Consider the following 17,988-nt stretch of genomic DNA (forward strand, 5'->3'; position numbering starts at 1 on the left):
GTACAGAGAAAGGGGTGGTTGCAGACTGAAGAAGCGATGTGGAGAGGGACAGATGCCTGTTGGTCATCGGTTGGCGTGGAGAGAACTTCGGTGATCCAAACCATGCCTAATCCGTTTCCCAGCCGAATTTTCGTCAAATCACCCTCACTCCCAAGCAGTACTTTGGAGATATAACCAGCATGGATAGGAAATCCTCAGTGGTAGAATGGAACGTGGTTGTGGAGGTTGTCATCTCCACCCACTGCAAAATGTGCACACTAAATTCCCATTTCTACCAATACATACTTATTTGAGGTGAGACATCTCCGAACCCGTCAGTACAGTGTTACCTGCCAGCACAGGTGTATATTAGCTTCACAAATGCTTTCGTTGTAGTTTGACAACATACATGGGTTCTTTGGCAGAGATTTGGTCATGATGTGGGTGGGTTGCCCCCCAACCCCAATCCTATTTTTGATCATTCGTTGCGCTCAGCCGTCGTGTCACCAAATTCATGGATTCTAAAGGTGTGGATTACATTGCCTTGGTGTTCAGACTGCTGTGCATGTTTGTTAAATTCTGCCAGCAATGTTCCATAAACCTTTTTCCAAAAGGTATTCCGACGAGGAAAGATTGGGGTCCAGAACTGGTGTTGATTATACTTTGTAAAATTCCTCATGAACTTTGCACCTTTTACCAGTATTGATCCCAGTGTGTGCTTGAGAGAGATACCTCCAAGAATTCCTGATGTTTATTCATTGAGGGATGGGATAGATATGGTGCTCAGTGGTGAGATGTGTGGTTTTTAATATACTTTCAAACACCTCACTTTCTTTCTTTCTGATTATGTGCAACAGAAAACAGAAACTTTATTGTCAATGACACTCATGTTTCTGCCGCACAGGTTAAGCAAGTGTTGCAACAATTGAAAGGAAACGACAAACGAATCGATGTGATTACATTGAAAAATGAGGGACTTTCAGAGAGTCTAACAAACGTTGTGAGCAAGCTGTCAGACATGGAACAGCAGTTGCAGGAACAGTGCCAACAGCAAGAGGAGGAGCGAGAACAGCATGAGGAGGAGCGACAGAGGCAGCACCATAATCACGTTGAGAACTGCCAACAAGTAAGCAATCATTATCAAACATATGGGACTGCAGATGACAAGAGGGTGAAGGTCATGTTCACCTCCTCATGTTCTGATGTGTTTTAACACCTTGCAGCTGCTTATTTTCACCTGCTGATGAAGCCATCAATCATAAATGGTCCTTATCCTTCGTAGAACGGAACAACTTGGCCTTTGTGCCTGAGTTTGACAAATACTATAACACCTTTGAATGACCACCAGACCTTCTGATCACGTGCTGGATGCAGTGACAACTGCTGTGCCGAAATTTAATATGCTCAGACAACATCCCCAAATTGATCATGTGTATGATCGAAAGGCTTCATTGGAAAGAGGAAATCCAAAGGAATGAATCCTTCTCGGGCTACTTTTAAAAATTTTAGGGGGGGGGCGATGGGTGGGGAATACTCAAGAATGATGAGACCGAGAGCATCACCACCATCACAACACAGTTGTTGAAAAATATTAAAATTACAGGCTTTGGGATTTAATTTGGTTTCATGAAGAAAAGTTTGATTATTTTACAAATATTGAATATTTATTTTCAAAGTGAGAACAGAATTTCAATTCAAATGGCAAATAAAACGTTTCTTTATTCAAAAGTCATGCTTCATCGGATTTGATCTGTTGCTTTATAAATAATATTTCGAGAAAGAATACTCATCTATCTATCACAGATAAATCCCAAATCATCTATCTATCACAAATAAATCCGATCTCATCTATATGTCACAGATAAATCCCATCTCATTTATCCATCACAAATAAATCTCATTTCATCGATCGATCACAGATCAATCCCATCTCATCTGTCTATCAGATAAATCACATCTCATCTATCGATCACAAATAAATCCCATCTCATCTATCTATCACAAATAAATCCCATCTCATCTATCTATCACAATTAAATCCCATCTCATCTATCTGTCACAAATAAATCACATCTCAACAATCTATCACAGATAAATCCCATCTCATCTATCTCTCACAAATAAATCCCATCTCATGTATCTATCACAAGTAAATCCCATCTCATCTATCTATCACAGAAAAATCACATCTCATCTATCTATCACAGATAAATCCCATCTCATCTATCTATCACAATTAAATCCCATCTCATCTATCTATCACAAATAAATCACATCTCAACAATCTATCACAGATAAATCCCATCTCATCTATCTATCACAATTAAATCACATCTCATCTATCTATCACAAATAAATCCCATCTCATGTATCTATCACAGATAAATCCCATCTCATCTATCTATCACAATTAAATCCGATCTCATCTATCTATCAGAAATTAATCCCATCTCATCAATCTATCACAGATAAATCACATCTCATCTATCGATCACAAACAAATCCCATCTCATCTCTCTATCACAAATTAATCCCATCTCATCTATCTATCACAGATAAATCCCATCTCATCTATCTATCACAAATTAATCCCATCTCATCTATCTATCACAAATAAATCCCATCTCATCTATCTGTCACATATAAATCCCATCTCATCTATCTATCACAATTAAATCCCATCTCATCTATCTATCGAAAAATTAATCCCATCTCATCTATCTATCACAGATAAATCACATCTCATCTATCTATCACAGATAAATCCCATCTCATCCAACGATCACAGATAAATCACATCTCACCTTTCCATCACGGATAAATCCCATCTCATCTATCAATCACTAATCAATCCCATCTCATCATTCCATCACAGATAAATCCCATCACATCTGTCTATCACAGATAAATCCCATCTCATCTATCTATCACAGATAAATCCCATCTCATCTGTCTATCACAAATAAATCCCATCTCATCTATCTACCACAGATAAATCCAATCTCATCGATGTAGCACAAATAAATCCCATCTCATCTGTCTATCACAGAGAAATCCCATGTCATCCATCCATCACAGATAAATCCCATCTCATCTGTTCATCACAGATAAATCACATCTCATCTGTCTATCACAGATAAATCCCATCTCATCTGTCTATCACAAATAAATCCCATCATCTATCCATCACAGATAAATCCCATCTCATCTCGATCACAGATAAATCACATCTCATCTGTCTATCACAAATAAATCCCATCATCTATCCATCACAGATAAATCCCATCTCATCTCGATCACAGATAAATCCCATCTCATCTGTCTATCACAAATAAATCCCATCATCTATCCATCACAGATAAATCACATCTCATCTGTTTATCATTGATAAATCCCATCTCATCTGTCTATCACAGTTAAATCCCATCTCATGTATCTATCACAAATAAATCCCATCTCATCTATCTATCACAGTTAAATCCCATCTCATGTATCTATCACAGATAAATCCCATCTCATCCATCTATCACAAATAAATCCCATCTCATGTATCTATCACAAATAAATCCCATCCATCTATCCATCACAGATAAATCCCATCTCTCCTATCTCTCACAAATCAAGCCCATCTCATCTCTCTGTCACAAATAAATCCCATCTCATCTATCTATCACAAATAAATCCCATCTCATCCATCCATCACAGATAAATCCCATCTCATCTGTCTATCACAGATAAATCCCATCTCATCTTTCGATCACAAATAAATCACATCTCAACTATCTATCACAGATAATTCCCATCTCATCGATCTATCACAAATAAATCCGATCTCATCTAACTATCACAGTAAAATCCCATCTCATGTATCTATCACAGATAAATCCCATCTCATCCATCTATCACAAATAAATCCCATCTCATCTATCTATCACAAATAAATCCGATCTCATCTAACTATCACAGTAAAATCCCATCTCATGTATCCATCACAGATAAATCCCATCTCTCCTATCTCTCACAAATAAATCCCATCTCATCTATCTATCACAAATAAATCCGATCTCATCTATCTATCACAAATAAAGCCCATCTCATCCATCTATCACAAATAAATCCCATCTCATGTATCTATCACAAATAAATCCCATCCCATCTATCCATCACAGATAAATCCCATCTCTCCTATCTATCACAGATAAATCCCACCTCATCTATCTATCACAAATAAATCCCATCTCATCCATCCATCACAGATAAATCCCATCTCATCTATCTATCACAGGTAAATCACATCTCATCTATCTATCACAAATAAATCCCATCTCATCTCTCTATCACAGATAAATCCCATCTCATCTGTCTATCACAAATAAATCCCATCTCATCTATCTATTACAGGTAAATCACATCTCATCTATCCATCACAAATAAATCCCATCTCATCTATCCATCACAGATAAATCCCATCTCATCTATCTATCACAAATAAATCCCATCTCATCTATCGATCACAGTTATATCCCACCTCATGTGTCTATCACAAATAAATCCCATCTCATCTATCCATCACAGATAAATCCCATCTCATCTATCCATCACAGATAAATCCCATCTCATCTATCTATCACAAATAAATCCCATCTCATCTCTCTATCACAGATAAATCCCATCTCATCTGTCTATCACAAATAAATCCCATCTCATCTATCTATTACAGGTAAATCACATCTCATCTATCCATCACAAATAAATCCCATCTCATCTATCCATCACAAATAAATCCCATCTCATCTATCCATCACAAATAAAGCCCATCTCATCTAGCTATCACAGATAAATACCATCTCATCTATCTATCACAGATAAATCACATCTTATCTATCTATCACAAATAAATCCCATCTCATCGATCGATCACAAATAAATCCCATCTCATCTGTCTATCACAGATAAATGATATCTCATCTATTAATCACAAATAAATCCCATCTCATCGATCTATCACAGATAAATCCCATCTCATCTGTCTATAAAAAAAAAATGACCGTTTTTACAGCCATTTTCCCTGCTGTGCAGGGGTTGGGCTTTTTCTTGAGGCAATGTTTTATGGCCGGATGCCCTTCCTGACGCCAACCCTGGTCGCCTCTTACGAAACACAGGGATATGGTACACCTATTCTTACCGGGGCATACACCGGGACCAGTACACTGGTACTCATTTCACCGACCTCGGAAGGATGACAGGCTGAGTCAACCCCCTGGTGTTAATTCAGCAGCCAATGGGGCTTGAACTCAGGACCCTGGGATCCCAAGCCACCACCCGAACCACTAAGCCAACACCAGGCTTTCCATCTCATCTGTCTATCACAAATATATCCCATCTCATCTATCTATCACAAATAAATCCCATCTCATCCATCTATCACAGATAAATCCCATCTCATCAATCTATCACAGATAAATCCCATCTCATCTATCTATCACAAATCAATCCGATCTCATCTATCTCTCACAAATAAATCCCATCTCATCTATCTATCACAAATGACTCCAATCTCATCTATCTATTGCAGATATATCCCATCTCATCTCTCTATCACAGATAAATCCCATCTCATCTATCTATCACAAATCAATCCCATCTCATCTATCCATCACAGGTAAATCCCATCTCATCTATCTTTCACAAATAAATCCAATCTTATCTTTCCATCACAGATAAATCCCATCTCATGTGTCTATCACAGAGAAATCACATCTCATCTGTCTATCACAGATAAAACACATCTCATCTATCCATCACAGATAAATCCCATCTCATCTATCTATCACAGATAAATACCATCTCATCTGTCTATCACAGATAAATCCCATCTCATCTCTCAATCACAGATAAATCCCCTCTCATCGGTCTATCACAGATAAATCACATCTCATCTGTCTATCACAGATAAAACACATCTCATCTATCCATCACAGATAAATCCCATCTCATCTGTCTATCACAGATAAAACACATCTCATCTATCCATCACAGATAAATCCCATCTCTTCTATCTCTCCCAAATCCCATCTCATCTTTCGATCACAAATAAATCATATCTCAACTATCTATGACAGATAAATCCCATCTCATCGATCTATCACAAATAAATCCCATCTCATCTATCTATCACAAATCAAGCCCATCTCATCTATCTATAACAGATAAATCACATCTCATCTATCTGTCACAAATAAAGCCCATCTCATCTATCTATCACAGAAAAATCCCATCTCATCTATCGATCACAGGTAAATCACATCTCATTTATCTATCACAAAAAAATCCCATCTCATCTATCGATCACAGTTAAATCCCATCTCATGTATCTATCACAAATAAATCCCATCCCATCTCTCCATCACGGATAAATCCCATCTCATCGATCTATCACAGATAAATCCCATCTCATCGATCTATCACAAATAAAGCCCATCTCATCTATGTATCACAAATAAATCCCATCTCATCTATCCATCACAGAAAAATCCCATCTCCTCTGTCTATCACAAATAAATCCCATCTCATTTATCCATCAAAGATAAATCCCGGGTCATCGATCGATCACAGATAAATCCCATCTCATCTGTCTATCACAGATAACTGACATCTCATCGATATATCACAAATAAATCCCATCTCATCCATCTATCACAAATAAATCCCATCTCATCTATCTATCACAAATAAATCCCATCTCATCTATCTATCACAGATAAATCCCATCTCATCAATCTATCACAGATAAATCCCATCTCATCTATCTATCACAAATCAATCCGATCTCATCTATCTATCACAAATAAATCCCATCCCATCTATCCATCACGGATAAATCCCATCTCTCCTATCTCTCACAAATAAATCCCATCTCATCGATCTATCACAGATAAATCCCATCTCATCGATCTATCACAGATAAATCCCATCTCATCTATGTATCACAAATAAATCCCATCTCATCTATCTATCACAAATAAATCCCATCTCATCTATCTATCACAAATAAATCCCATCTCATCTATCTATCACAAATCAATCCGATCTCATCTATCTCTCACAAATAAATCCCATCTTATCTATCTTTCACAAATAAATCCCATCTCATCTATCTATCGCAGATATATCCCATCTCATCTCTCTATCACAGATAAATCCCATCTCATCTATCTATCACAAATCAATCCCATCTCATCTATCCATCACAGAAAAATCCCATCTCCTCTGTCTATCACAGATAAATCCCATCTCATTCATCCATCACAGATAAATCCCGGGTCTTCGATCGATCACAGATAAATCCCATCTCATCTTTCGATCACAAATAAATCATATCTCAACTATCTATGACAGATAAATCCCATCTCATCGATCTATCACAAATAAATCCCATCTCATCTATCTATCACAAATCAAGCCCATCTCATCTATCTATCACAAATAAATCCCATCTCATCTATCTATCACAAATAAATCCCATCTCATCTATCTATCACAGATAAATCCCATCTCATCAATCTATCACAGATGAATCCCATCTCATCTATCTATCACAAATCAATCCGATCTCATCTATCTCTCACAAATAAATCCCATCTCATCTATCCATCACGGATAAATCCCATCTCTCCTATCTCTCACAAATAAATCCCATCTCATCGATCTATCACAGATAAATCCCATCTCATCGATCTATCACAGATAAATCCCATCTCATCTATCCATCACAGAAAAATCCCATCTCCTCTGTCTATCACAAATAAATCCCATCTCATTTATCCATCAAAGATAAATCCCGGGTCATCGATCGATCACAGATAAATCCCATCCCATCTATCCATCACGGATAAATCCCATCTCTCCTATCTCTCACAAATAAATCCCATCTCATCGATCTATCACAGATAAATCCCATCTCATCGATCTATCACAGATAAATCCCATCTCATCTAGGTATCACAAATAAATCCCATCTCATCTATCTATCACAGAAAAATCCCATCTCCTCTGTCTATCACAAATAAATCCCATCTCATTTATCCATCAAAGATAAATCCCGGGTCATCGATCGATCACAGATAAATCCCATCTCATCTGTCTATCACAGATAAATGACATCTCATCGATATATCACAAATAAATCCCATCTCATCTATCTATCACAAATAAATCCCATCTCATCGATCTATCACAAATAAATCCCATCTCATCTATCTCTCACAAATAAATCCCATCTTATCTATCTTTCACAAATAAATCCCATCTCATCTATCTATCGCAGATATATCCCATCTCATCTCTCTATCACAGATAAATCCCATCTCATCTATCTATCACAGATAAATCCCATCTCATCTATCTATCACAAATCAATCCGATCTCATCTATCTCTCACAAATAAATCCCATCTCATCTATCGATCACAAATGAATCCGATCTCATCTATCTCTCACAAATAAATCCCATCTCATCTATCTATCACAACTAATTCCCATCTCATCTATCTATCGCAGATATATCCCATCTCATCTCTCTATCACAGATAAATCCCATCTCATCTATCTATCACAAATCAATCCCATCTCATCTATCCATCACAGAAAAATCCCATCTCCTCTGTCTATCACAGATAAATCCCATCTCATTCATCCATCACAGATAAATCCCGGGTCTTCGATCGATCACAGATAAATCCCATCTCATCTGTCTATCACAGATAAATGACATCTCATCAATCTATCACAGATAAATCCCATCTCATCTATCTTTCAAAAATCAATGCGATCTCATCTATCTCTCACAAATAAATCCCATCTCATCTATCTATCACAAATAAATCCGATCTCATCTATCTATCGCAGATATATCCCATCTCATCTCTCTATCACAGATAAATCCCATCTCATCTATCGATCACAAATCAATCCCATCTCATCGATCGATTACAGATAAATCCCATCTCATCTATCTATCACAGATAAATGACATCTCATTGATCTATCACGAATGAATCCCATCTCATCTATCTATCACAAATAAATCCCATCTCATCTATCTATCACAGAGAAATCCCATCTCATCAATCTATCACAGATAAATCCCATCTCATCTATCCATCACAAATCAATCAGATCTCATCTATCTCACACAAATAAATCCCATCTCATCTATCTATCACAAATAAATCCGATCTCATCTATCTATCGCAGATAAATCCCATCTCATCTATCTTTCACAAATAAATCCAATCTCGTCGTTCCATCACAGATACATCCCATCTCATGTGTCTTTCACAGATAAATCCCATCTCATCTGTCTATCACAGATAAATCACATCTCATCTGTCTATCATAGATAAATCACATCTCATCGATCCATCACAGATCAATCACATCTCATCTTTCTATCACAGATAAATCCCATCTCATCAATCCATCACAGATAAATTCCATCTCATCTGTCTATCACAGAGAAATCCCATCTCATCAATCTATCACAGATAAATCCCATCTCATCTATCCATCACAAATCAATCAGATCTCATCTATCTCACACAAATAAATCCCATCTCATCTATCTATCACAAATAAATCCGATCTCATCTATCTATCGCAGATAAATCCCATCTCATCTATCTTTCACAAATAAATCCAATCTCGTCGTTCCATCACAGATACATCCCATCTCATGTGTCTTTCACAGATAAATCCCATCTCATCTGTCTATCACAGATAAATCACATCTCATCTGTCTATCATAGATAAATCACATCTCATCGATCCATCACAGATCAATCACATCTCATCTTTCTATCACAGATAAATCCCATCTCATCTGTCTATCACAGATAAATCCCATCTCATCAATCCATCACAGATAAATCCCATCTCATCTGTCTATCACAGATAAATCCCATCTCATCAATCCATCACAGATAAATCCCCTCTCATCTGTCTATCACAGATAAATCACATCTCATCTGTCTATCACAGATAAAACACATCTCATCTGTCTATCACAAATAAATCCCATCTCATCTATCCATCACAGATAAATCCCATCTCATCTATCCATCACAGATAAATCCCATCTCATCTATCCATCACAGATAAATCCCATCTCATCTATCCATCACAGATAAATCCCATCTCATCTATCCATCACAGATAAATCCCATCTCATCTGTCGATCACAGATAAATCACATCTCATCTGTTTATCACAGATAAATCCCATCTCATCTGTCTATCACAAATAAATCCCATCATCTATCCATCACAGATAAATCACATCTCATCTTTCTATCACAGATAAGTCCCATCTCATCTGTCTATCACAGATAAATCCCATCTCATCAATCCATCACAGATAAATTCCATCTCATCTGTCTATCACAGATAAATCCCCTCTCATCTGTCTATCACAGATAAATCCCATCTCATCTATCTATCACAGATTTTTTTCAGACTCTTGGACAATTTAAAACCCTTGGCACTTTACCACCCTTTGGATACTTTAGATCCCTTTTTTGGTCATCTCTACCGAGATGACCTAATAAAGCCGGACCAAATGTCCGTCCTTCCGTCCTTCCGTCCTTCCGTCCGTACGTCCGTACGTCCATCCGTCCGTTCGTCCATCAACAATTTTTCTTTCCGATCTTGATGAAACTTCGTATGTGGGCAGAGGACGATGAGTGTTGCACAACAATAACTTTTGTCTGGGTTCAATGTCAGGGTCAAGTTCACGAGGTCACATAATTTATAAAAATCACCATTTTCAAAACCTATCTTGTCTGCAATTCTACAGATATTCGGCAACTGTTTATTGATTATGATAGTAAAAAATATTATCTTGTCTCAAACCGAACAGATTTTTGAATTTCCTTCCCGTTTGATTGTCACGTGATCTGGAAGATGGCCAAAAACGACGATGCGATTCGCAAAGAAGGAATGAAGAAGAAATGAAATATAAATATAAAACACATTTTTAGCCTTTTATATTTATACATTTTCCGCCGAAGGTGCAAAAGTTTCAAAACCTGGAATGTAAACGTCGGCATTTATTTTCAAAATATAATTTTGTGCGTGCGCGCCAAAATGCCGAGTCATCTTTAACCAAACTGCGCAGTTCGAGCTGCACAGTAGAACAGAGCAGTAGTCTTCAGTCATAACTGAACATTGAGAACTTGTGGTATTATAGAGATGACCGTCACCCTCACACAGGGGTAATTGTGTTCTTTGGCCTTTTGGCCCCTTAAGACCCGTCAGGCTCTTTTTAGAACCTTTAAACACGTTAGACACCTTTATGATCCATAAAACACTTTAGCACCTATGACCCTTTGTGCAGATTAGATCCCTTCGACCCCTCAGACCTCTCGACCCCTTTTAACCTTTCAAGGCACAAAGCCACGTTTGACCCCTTAGGAAAATGGGAAAAAACGTTGCTCCAAAAATCGCTTTTGACAACCTTTTTGGTGCACCATACACGTCACATCACAAGTTGTGATGACAAATGAAACTAATATCCAAAAGTGAAACTGAAACGACTGATCTGTGGATCATTGGATAGGAAAGCAGAATGAAATACTGTGAGATATACCGAATGGAAATTTCCGAAAGCAAAACAATGGGGAGTACAGAGAAAGGGGTGGTTGCAGACTGAAGAAGCGATGTGGAGAGGGACAGATGCCTGTTGGTCATCGGTTGGCGTGGAGAGAACTTCGGTGATCCAAACCATGCCTAATCCGTTTCCCAGCCGAATTTTCGTCAAATCGCCCTCACTCCCAAGCAGTACTTTGGAGATATAACCAGCATGGATAGGAAATCCTCAGTGGTAGAATGGAACGTGGTTGTGGAGGTTGTCATCTCCACCTACTGCGATATCTGCACACTGAATTCCCATTTCTACCAAGATATACTTATTTGAGGTGAGACGTCTCCGAACCCATCAGTACAGTGTTACCTGCCAGCACAGGTGTATATTAGCTTCCCAAATGCTTTCGTTGTAGTTTGACAACATACATGGGTTCTTTGGCAGAGATTTGGTCATGATGTGGGTGGGTTGCCCCCCAACCCCAATCCTATTTTTGATCATTCGTTGCGCTCAGCCGTCGTGTCACCAAATTCATGGATTCTAAAGGTGTGGATTACATTGCCTTGGTGTTCAGACTGCTGTGCATGTTTGTTAAATTCTGCCAGCAATGTTCCATAAACCTTTTTCCAAAAGGTATTCCGACGAGGAAAGATTGGGGTCCAGAACTGGTGTTGATTATACTTTGTAAAATTCCTCATGAACTTTGCACCTTTTACCAGTATTGATCCCAGTGTGTGCTTGAGAGAGATACCTCCAAGAATTCCTGATGTTTATTCATTGAGGGATGGGATAGATATGGTGCTCAGTGGTGAGATGTGTGGTTTTTAATATACTTTCAAACACCTCACTTTCTTTCTTTCTGATTATGTGCAACAGAAAACAGAAACTTTATTGTCAATGACACTCATGTTTCTGCCGCACAGGTTAAGCAAGTGTTGCAACAATTGAAAGGAAACGACAAACGAATCGATGTGATTACATTGAAAAATGAGGGACTTTCAGAGAGTCTAACAAACGTTGTGAGCAAGCTGTCAGACATGGAACAGCAGTTGCAGGAACAGTGCCAACAGCAGGAGGAGGAGCGAGAACAGCATGAGGAGGAGCGACAGAGGCAGCACCATAATCACGTTGAGAACTGCCAACAAGTAAGCAATCATTATCAAACATATGGGACTGCAGATGACAAGAGGGTGAAGGTCATGTTCACCTCCTCATGTTCTGATGTGTTTTAACACCTTGCAGCTGCTTATTTTCACCTGCTGATGAAGCCATCAATCATAAATGGTCCTTATCCTTCGTAGAACGGAACAATTTGGCCTTTGTGCCTGAGTTTGACAAATACTATAACACCTTTGAATGACCACCAGACCTTCTGATCACGTGCTGGATGCAGTGACAACTGCTGTGCCGAAATTTAATATGCTCAGACAACATCCCCAAATTGATCATGTGTATGATCGAAAGGCTTCATTGGAAAGAGGAAATCCAAAGGAATGAATCCTTCTCGGGCTACTTTTAAAAATTTGAGGGGGGGATGGGCGGGGAATACTCAAGAATGATGAGACCGAGAGCATCACCACCATCACAACACAGTTGTTGAAAAATATTAAAATTACAGGCTTTGGGATTTAATTTGGTTTCATGAAGAAAAGTTTGATTATTTTATAAAAATTGAATATTTATTTTAAAAGTGAGAACAGAATTTCAATTCAAATGGCAAATAAAACGTTTCTTTATTCAAAAGTCATGCTTCATCGGATTTGATCTGTTGCTTTATAAATAATATTTCGAGAAAGAATACTCATCTATCTATCACAGATAAATCCCAAAATCATCTATCTATCACAAATAAATCCGATCTCATCTATATGTCACAGATAAATCCCATCTCATTTATCCATCACAAATAAATCCCATCTCATCTATCTATCACAGAAAAATCACATCTCATCTATCTATCACTATTAAATCCCATCTCATCTATCTATCACAAATAAATCCCATCTCATCTATCTATCAGAAATTAATCCCATCTCATCTATCTATCACAGATAAATCACATCTCATCTATCTATCACAAACAAATCCCATCTCATCTATCTATCACAAATTAATCCCATCTCATCTATCTATCACAGATAATTCCCATCTCATCTATCTATCACAAATAAATCCCATCTCATCTATCTGTCACATATAAATCCCATCTCATCTATCTATCACAATTAAATCCCATCTCATCTATCTATCGAAAAATTAATCCCATCTCATCTATCTATCGAAAAATTAATCCCATCTCATCTATCTATCACAGATAAATCACATCTCATCTATCTATCACAGATAAATCACATCTCATCTATCTATCACAAATATATCCGATCTCATCTATCTAGCGCAGATAAATCCCATCTCATCTATCAATCACTAATCAATCCCATCTCATCATTCCATCACAGATAAATCCCATCACATCTGTCTATCACAGATAAATCCCATCTCATCTATCTATCACAGATAAATCCCATCTCATCTGTCTATCACAAATAAATCCCATCTCATCTATCTACCACAGATAAATCCAATCTCATCGATGTAGCACAAATAAATCCCATCTCATCTGTCTATCACAGAGAAATCCCATGTCATCCATCCATCACAGATAAATCCCATCTCATCTGTTCATCACAGATAAATCACATCTCATCTGTCTATCACAGATAAATCCCATCTCATCTGTCTATCACAAATAAATCCCATCATCTATCCATCACAGATAAATCCCATGTCATCTCGATCACAGATAAATCACATCTCATCTGTCTATCACAGATAAATCACATCTCATCTGTTTATCATTGATAAATCCCATCTCATCTGTCTATCACAGATAAATCACATCTCATCTGTCTATCACAGATAAATCCCATCTCATCTATCTATCACAGATTTTTTCAGACTCTTGGACAATTTAAGACCCTTGGCACTTTACCACCCTTTGGATACTTTAGATCCCTTTTTTGGTCATCTCTACCGAGATGACCTAATAAAGCCGGACCAAATGTCTGTCCTTCCGTCCTTCCGTCCGTACGTCCGTACGTCCATCCGTCCGTTCGTCCATCAACAATTTTTCTTTCCGATCTTGATGAAACTTCGTATGTGGGCAGAGGACGATGAGTGTTGCACAACAATATAACTTTTGTCTGGGTTCAATGTCAGGGTCAAGTTCACGAGGTCACATAATTTATAAAAATCACCATTTTCAAAACCTATCTTGTCTGCAATTCTACAAGATATTCGGCAACTGTTTATTGATTATGATAGTAAAAAATATTATCTTGTCTCAAACCGAACAGATTTTTGAATTTCCTTCCCGTTTGATTGTCACGTGATCTGGAAGATGACCAAAAACGACGATGCGATTCGCAAAGAAGGAATGAAGAAGAAATGAAATATAAATATAAAACACATTTTTAGCCTTTTATATTTATACATTTTCCGCCGAAGGTGCAAAAGTTTCAAAACTTGGAATGTAAACGTCGGCATTTATTTTCAAAATATAATTTTGTGCGTGCGCGCCAAAATGCCGAGTCATCTTTAACCAAACTGCGCAGTTCGAGCTGCGCAGTGGAACTGCATAGTCGAGCTGCACAGTAGAACAGAGCAGTAGTCTTCAGTCATAACTGAACATTGAGAACTTGTGGTATTATAGAGATGACCGTCACCCTCACACAGGGGTAATTGTGTTCTTTGGCCTTTTGGCCCCTTAAGACCCGTCAGGCTCTTTTTAGAACCTTTAAACACTTTAGACACCTTTATGATCCATAAAACACTTTAGCACCTATGACCCTTTGTGCAGATTAGATCCCTTCGACCCCTCAGACCTCTCGACCCCTTTTAACCTTTCAAGGCACAAAGCCACGTTTGACCCCTTAGGAAAATGGGAAAAAACGTTGCTCCAAAAATCGCTTTTGACAACCTTTTTGGTGCACCATACACGTCACATCACAAGTTGTGATGACAAATGAAACTAATATCCCAAAGTGAAACTGAAACGACTGATCTGTGGATCATTGGATAGGAAAGCAGAATGAAATACTGTCAGATATACCGAATGGAAATTTCCGAAAGCAAAACAATGGGGAGTACAGAGAAAGGGGTGGTTGCAGACTGAAGAAGCGATGTGGAGAGGGACAGATGCCTGTTGGTCATCGGTTGGCGTGGAGAGAACTTCGGTGATCCAAACCATGCCTAATCCGTTTCCCAGCCGAATTTTCGTCAAATCGCCCTCACTCCCAAGCAGTACTTTGGAGATATAACCAGCATGGATAGGAAATCCTCAGTGGTAGAATGGAACGTGGTTGTGGAGGTTGTCATATCCACCCACTGCGATATCTGCACACTGAATTCCCATTTCTACCAAGATATACTTATTTGAGGTGAGACGTCTCTGAACCCATCAGTACAGTGTTACCTGCCAGCACAGGTGTATATTAGCTTCCCAAATGCTTTCGTTGTAGTTTGACAACATACATGGGTTCTTTGGCAGAGATTTGGTCATGATGTGGGTGGGCTGCCCCCCAACCCCAATCCTATTTCTGGTCATTCGTTGCGCTCAGCCGTCGTGTAACCAAATTCATGGATTCTAAAGGTGTGGATTACATTGCCTTGGTGTTCAGACTGCTGTGCATGTTTGTTAAACTCTGCCAGCAGTGTTCCATAAACCTTTTTCCAAAAGGTATTCCGACGAGGAAAGATTGGGGTCCAGAACTGGTGTTGATTATACTTTGTAAAATTCCTCATGAACTTTGCACCTTTTACCAGTATTGATCCCAGTGTGTGCTTGAGAGAGATACCTCCAAGAATTGCTGATGTTTATTCATTGAGGGATGGGATAGATATGGTGCTCAGTGGTGAGATGTGTGGTTTTTAATATACTTTCAAACACCTCACTTTCTTTCTTTCTGATTATGTGCAACAGAAAACAGAAACTTTATTGTCAATGACACTCATGTTTCTGCCGCACAGGTTGAGCAAGTGTTGCAACAATTGAAAGGAAACGACAAACGAATCGATGTGATTACATTGAAAAATGAGGGACTTTCAGAGAGTCTAACAAACGTTGTGAGCAAGCTGTCAGACATGGAACAGCAGTTGCAGGAACAGTGCCAACAGCAGGAGGAGGAGCGACAACAGCATGAGGAGGAGCGACAGAGGCAGCAACATCATCACGTTGAGAACTGCCAACAAGTAAGCAATCATTATCAAACATATGGGACTGCAGATGACAAGAGGGTGAAGATCATGTTCACCTCCACATGTTCTGATGTGTTTTAACACCTTGCAGCTGCTTGTTTTCACCTGCTGATGAAGCCATCAATCATAAATGGTCCTTATCCTTCGTAGAACGGAACAATTTGGCCTTTGTGCCTGAGTTTGACAAATACTATAACACCTTTGAATGACCACCAGACCTTCTGATCACGTGCTGGATGCAGTGACAACTGCTGTGCCGAAATTTAATATGCTCAGACAACATCCCCAAATTGATCATGTGTATGATCGAAAGGCTTCATTGGAAAGAGGAAATCCAAAGGAATGAATCCTTCTCAGGCTACTTTTAAAAAATTTTAGGGGGGGGGGGGCGATGGGCGGGGAATACTCAAGAATGATGAGACCGAGAGCATCACCACCATCACAACACAGTTGTTGAAAAATATTAAAATTACAGGCTTTGGGATTTAATTTGGTTTCATGAAGAATAGTTTGATTATTTTACAAATATTGAATATTTATTTTCAAAGTGAGAAGAGAATTTCAATTCAAATGGCGAATAAAACGTTGCTTTATTCAAAAGTCATGCTTCATCGGATTTGATCTGTTGCTTTATAAATAATATTTCGAGAAAGAATACTCATCTATCTATCACAGATAAATCCCAAATCATCGATCTATCACAAATAAATCCGATCTCATCAATATGTCACAGACAAATCCCATCTCATTTATCCATCACAAATAAATCCCAACTCATCTATCGATCACAGATAAATCCCATCTCATCTATCTGTCACAAATAAATCCCATCTCATCTATCCATCACAGTAAAATCCCATCTCATCCGTCTATCACAAATCAATCTCATTTCATCGATCGATCACAGATCAATCCCATCTCATCTGTCTATCAGATAAATCCCATCTCATCTCTCTATCACAGATAAATCACATCTCATCTATCTGTCACAGATAAATCCCATCTCATCATTCTGTCACAGATAAATCCCATCTCATCTATCTGTCACAAATAAATCCCATCTCATCTATCCATCACAGTAAAATCCCATCTCATCCGTCTATCACAAATCAATCTC

General features: G+C 38.3%; 1 protein-coding gene across 1 annotated transcript in view; it reads left to right on the forward strand.

Annotated features, from left to right (window-relative positions):
• The first annotated feature begins 885 nt into the window (after positions 1–885).
• LOC147033425 (uncharacterized) overlaps positions 886–17,988 on the forward strand; it is a 41,031-nt gene continuing 23,928 nt past the window's right edge. The window contains exons 1-3 of the mRNA XM_085871614.1: positions 886–1,105; positions 12,539–12,760; positions 16,644–16,865. Coding sequence (XP_085727740.1) covers positions 998–1,105; positions 12,539–12,760; positions 16,644–16,865 — 552 coding nt within the window. The 5' untranslated portion in view covers positions 886–997. The remainder of the gene's footprint in view (positions 1,106–12,538; positions 12,761–16,643; positions 16,866–17,988) is intronic.

Source organism: Eptatretus burgeri, chromosome 2, assembly GCF_056783735.1.
Source record: "Eptatretus burgeri isolate ZD-2024b chromosome 2, Ebu_testis_v1, whole genome shotgun sequence".
NCBI classification, from domain to species: Eukaryota; Metazoa; Chordata; class Myxini; order Myxiniformes; family Myxinidae; genus Eptatretus; species Eptatretus burgeri.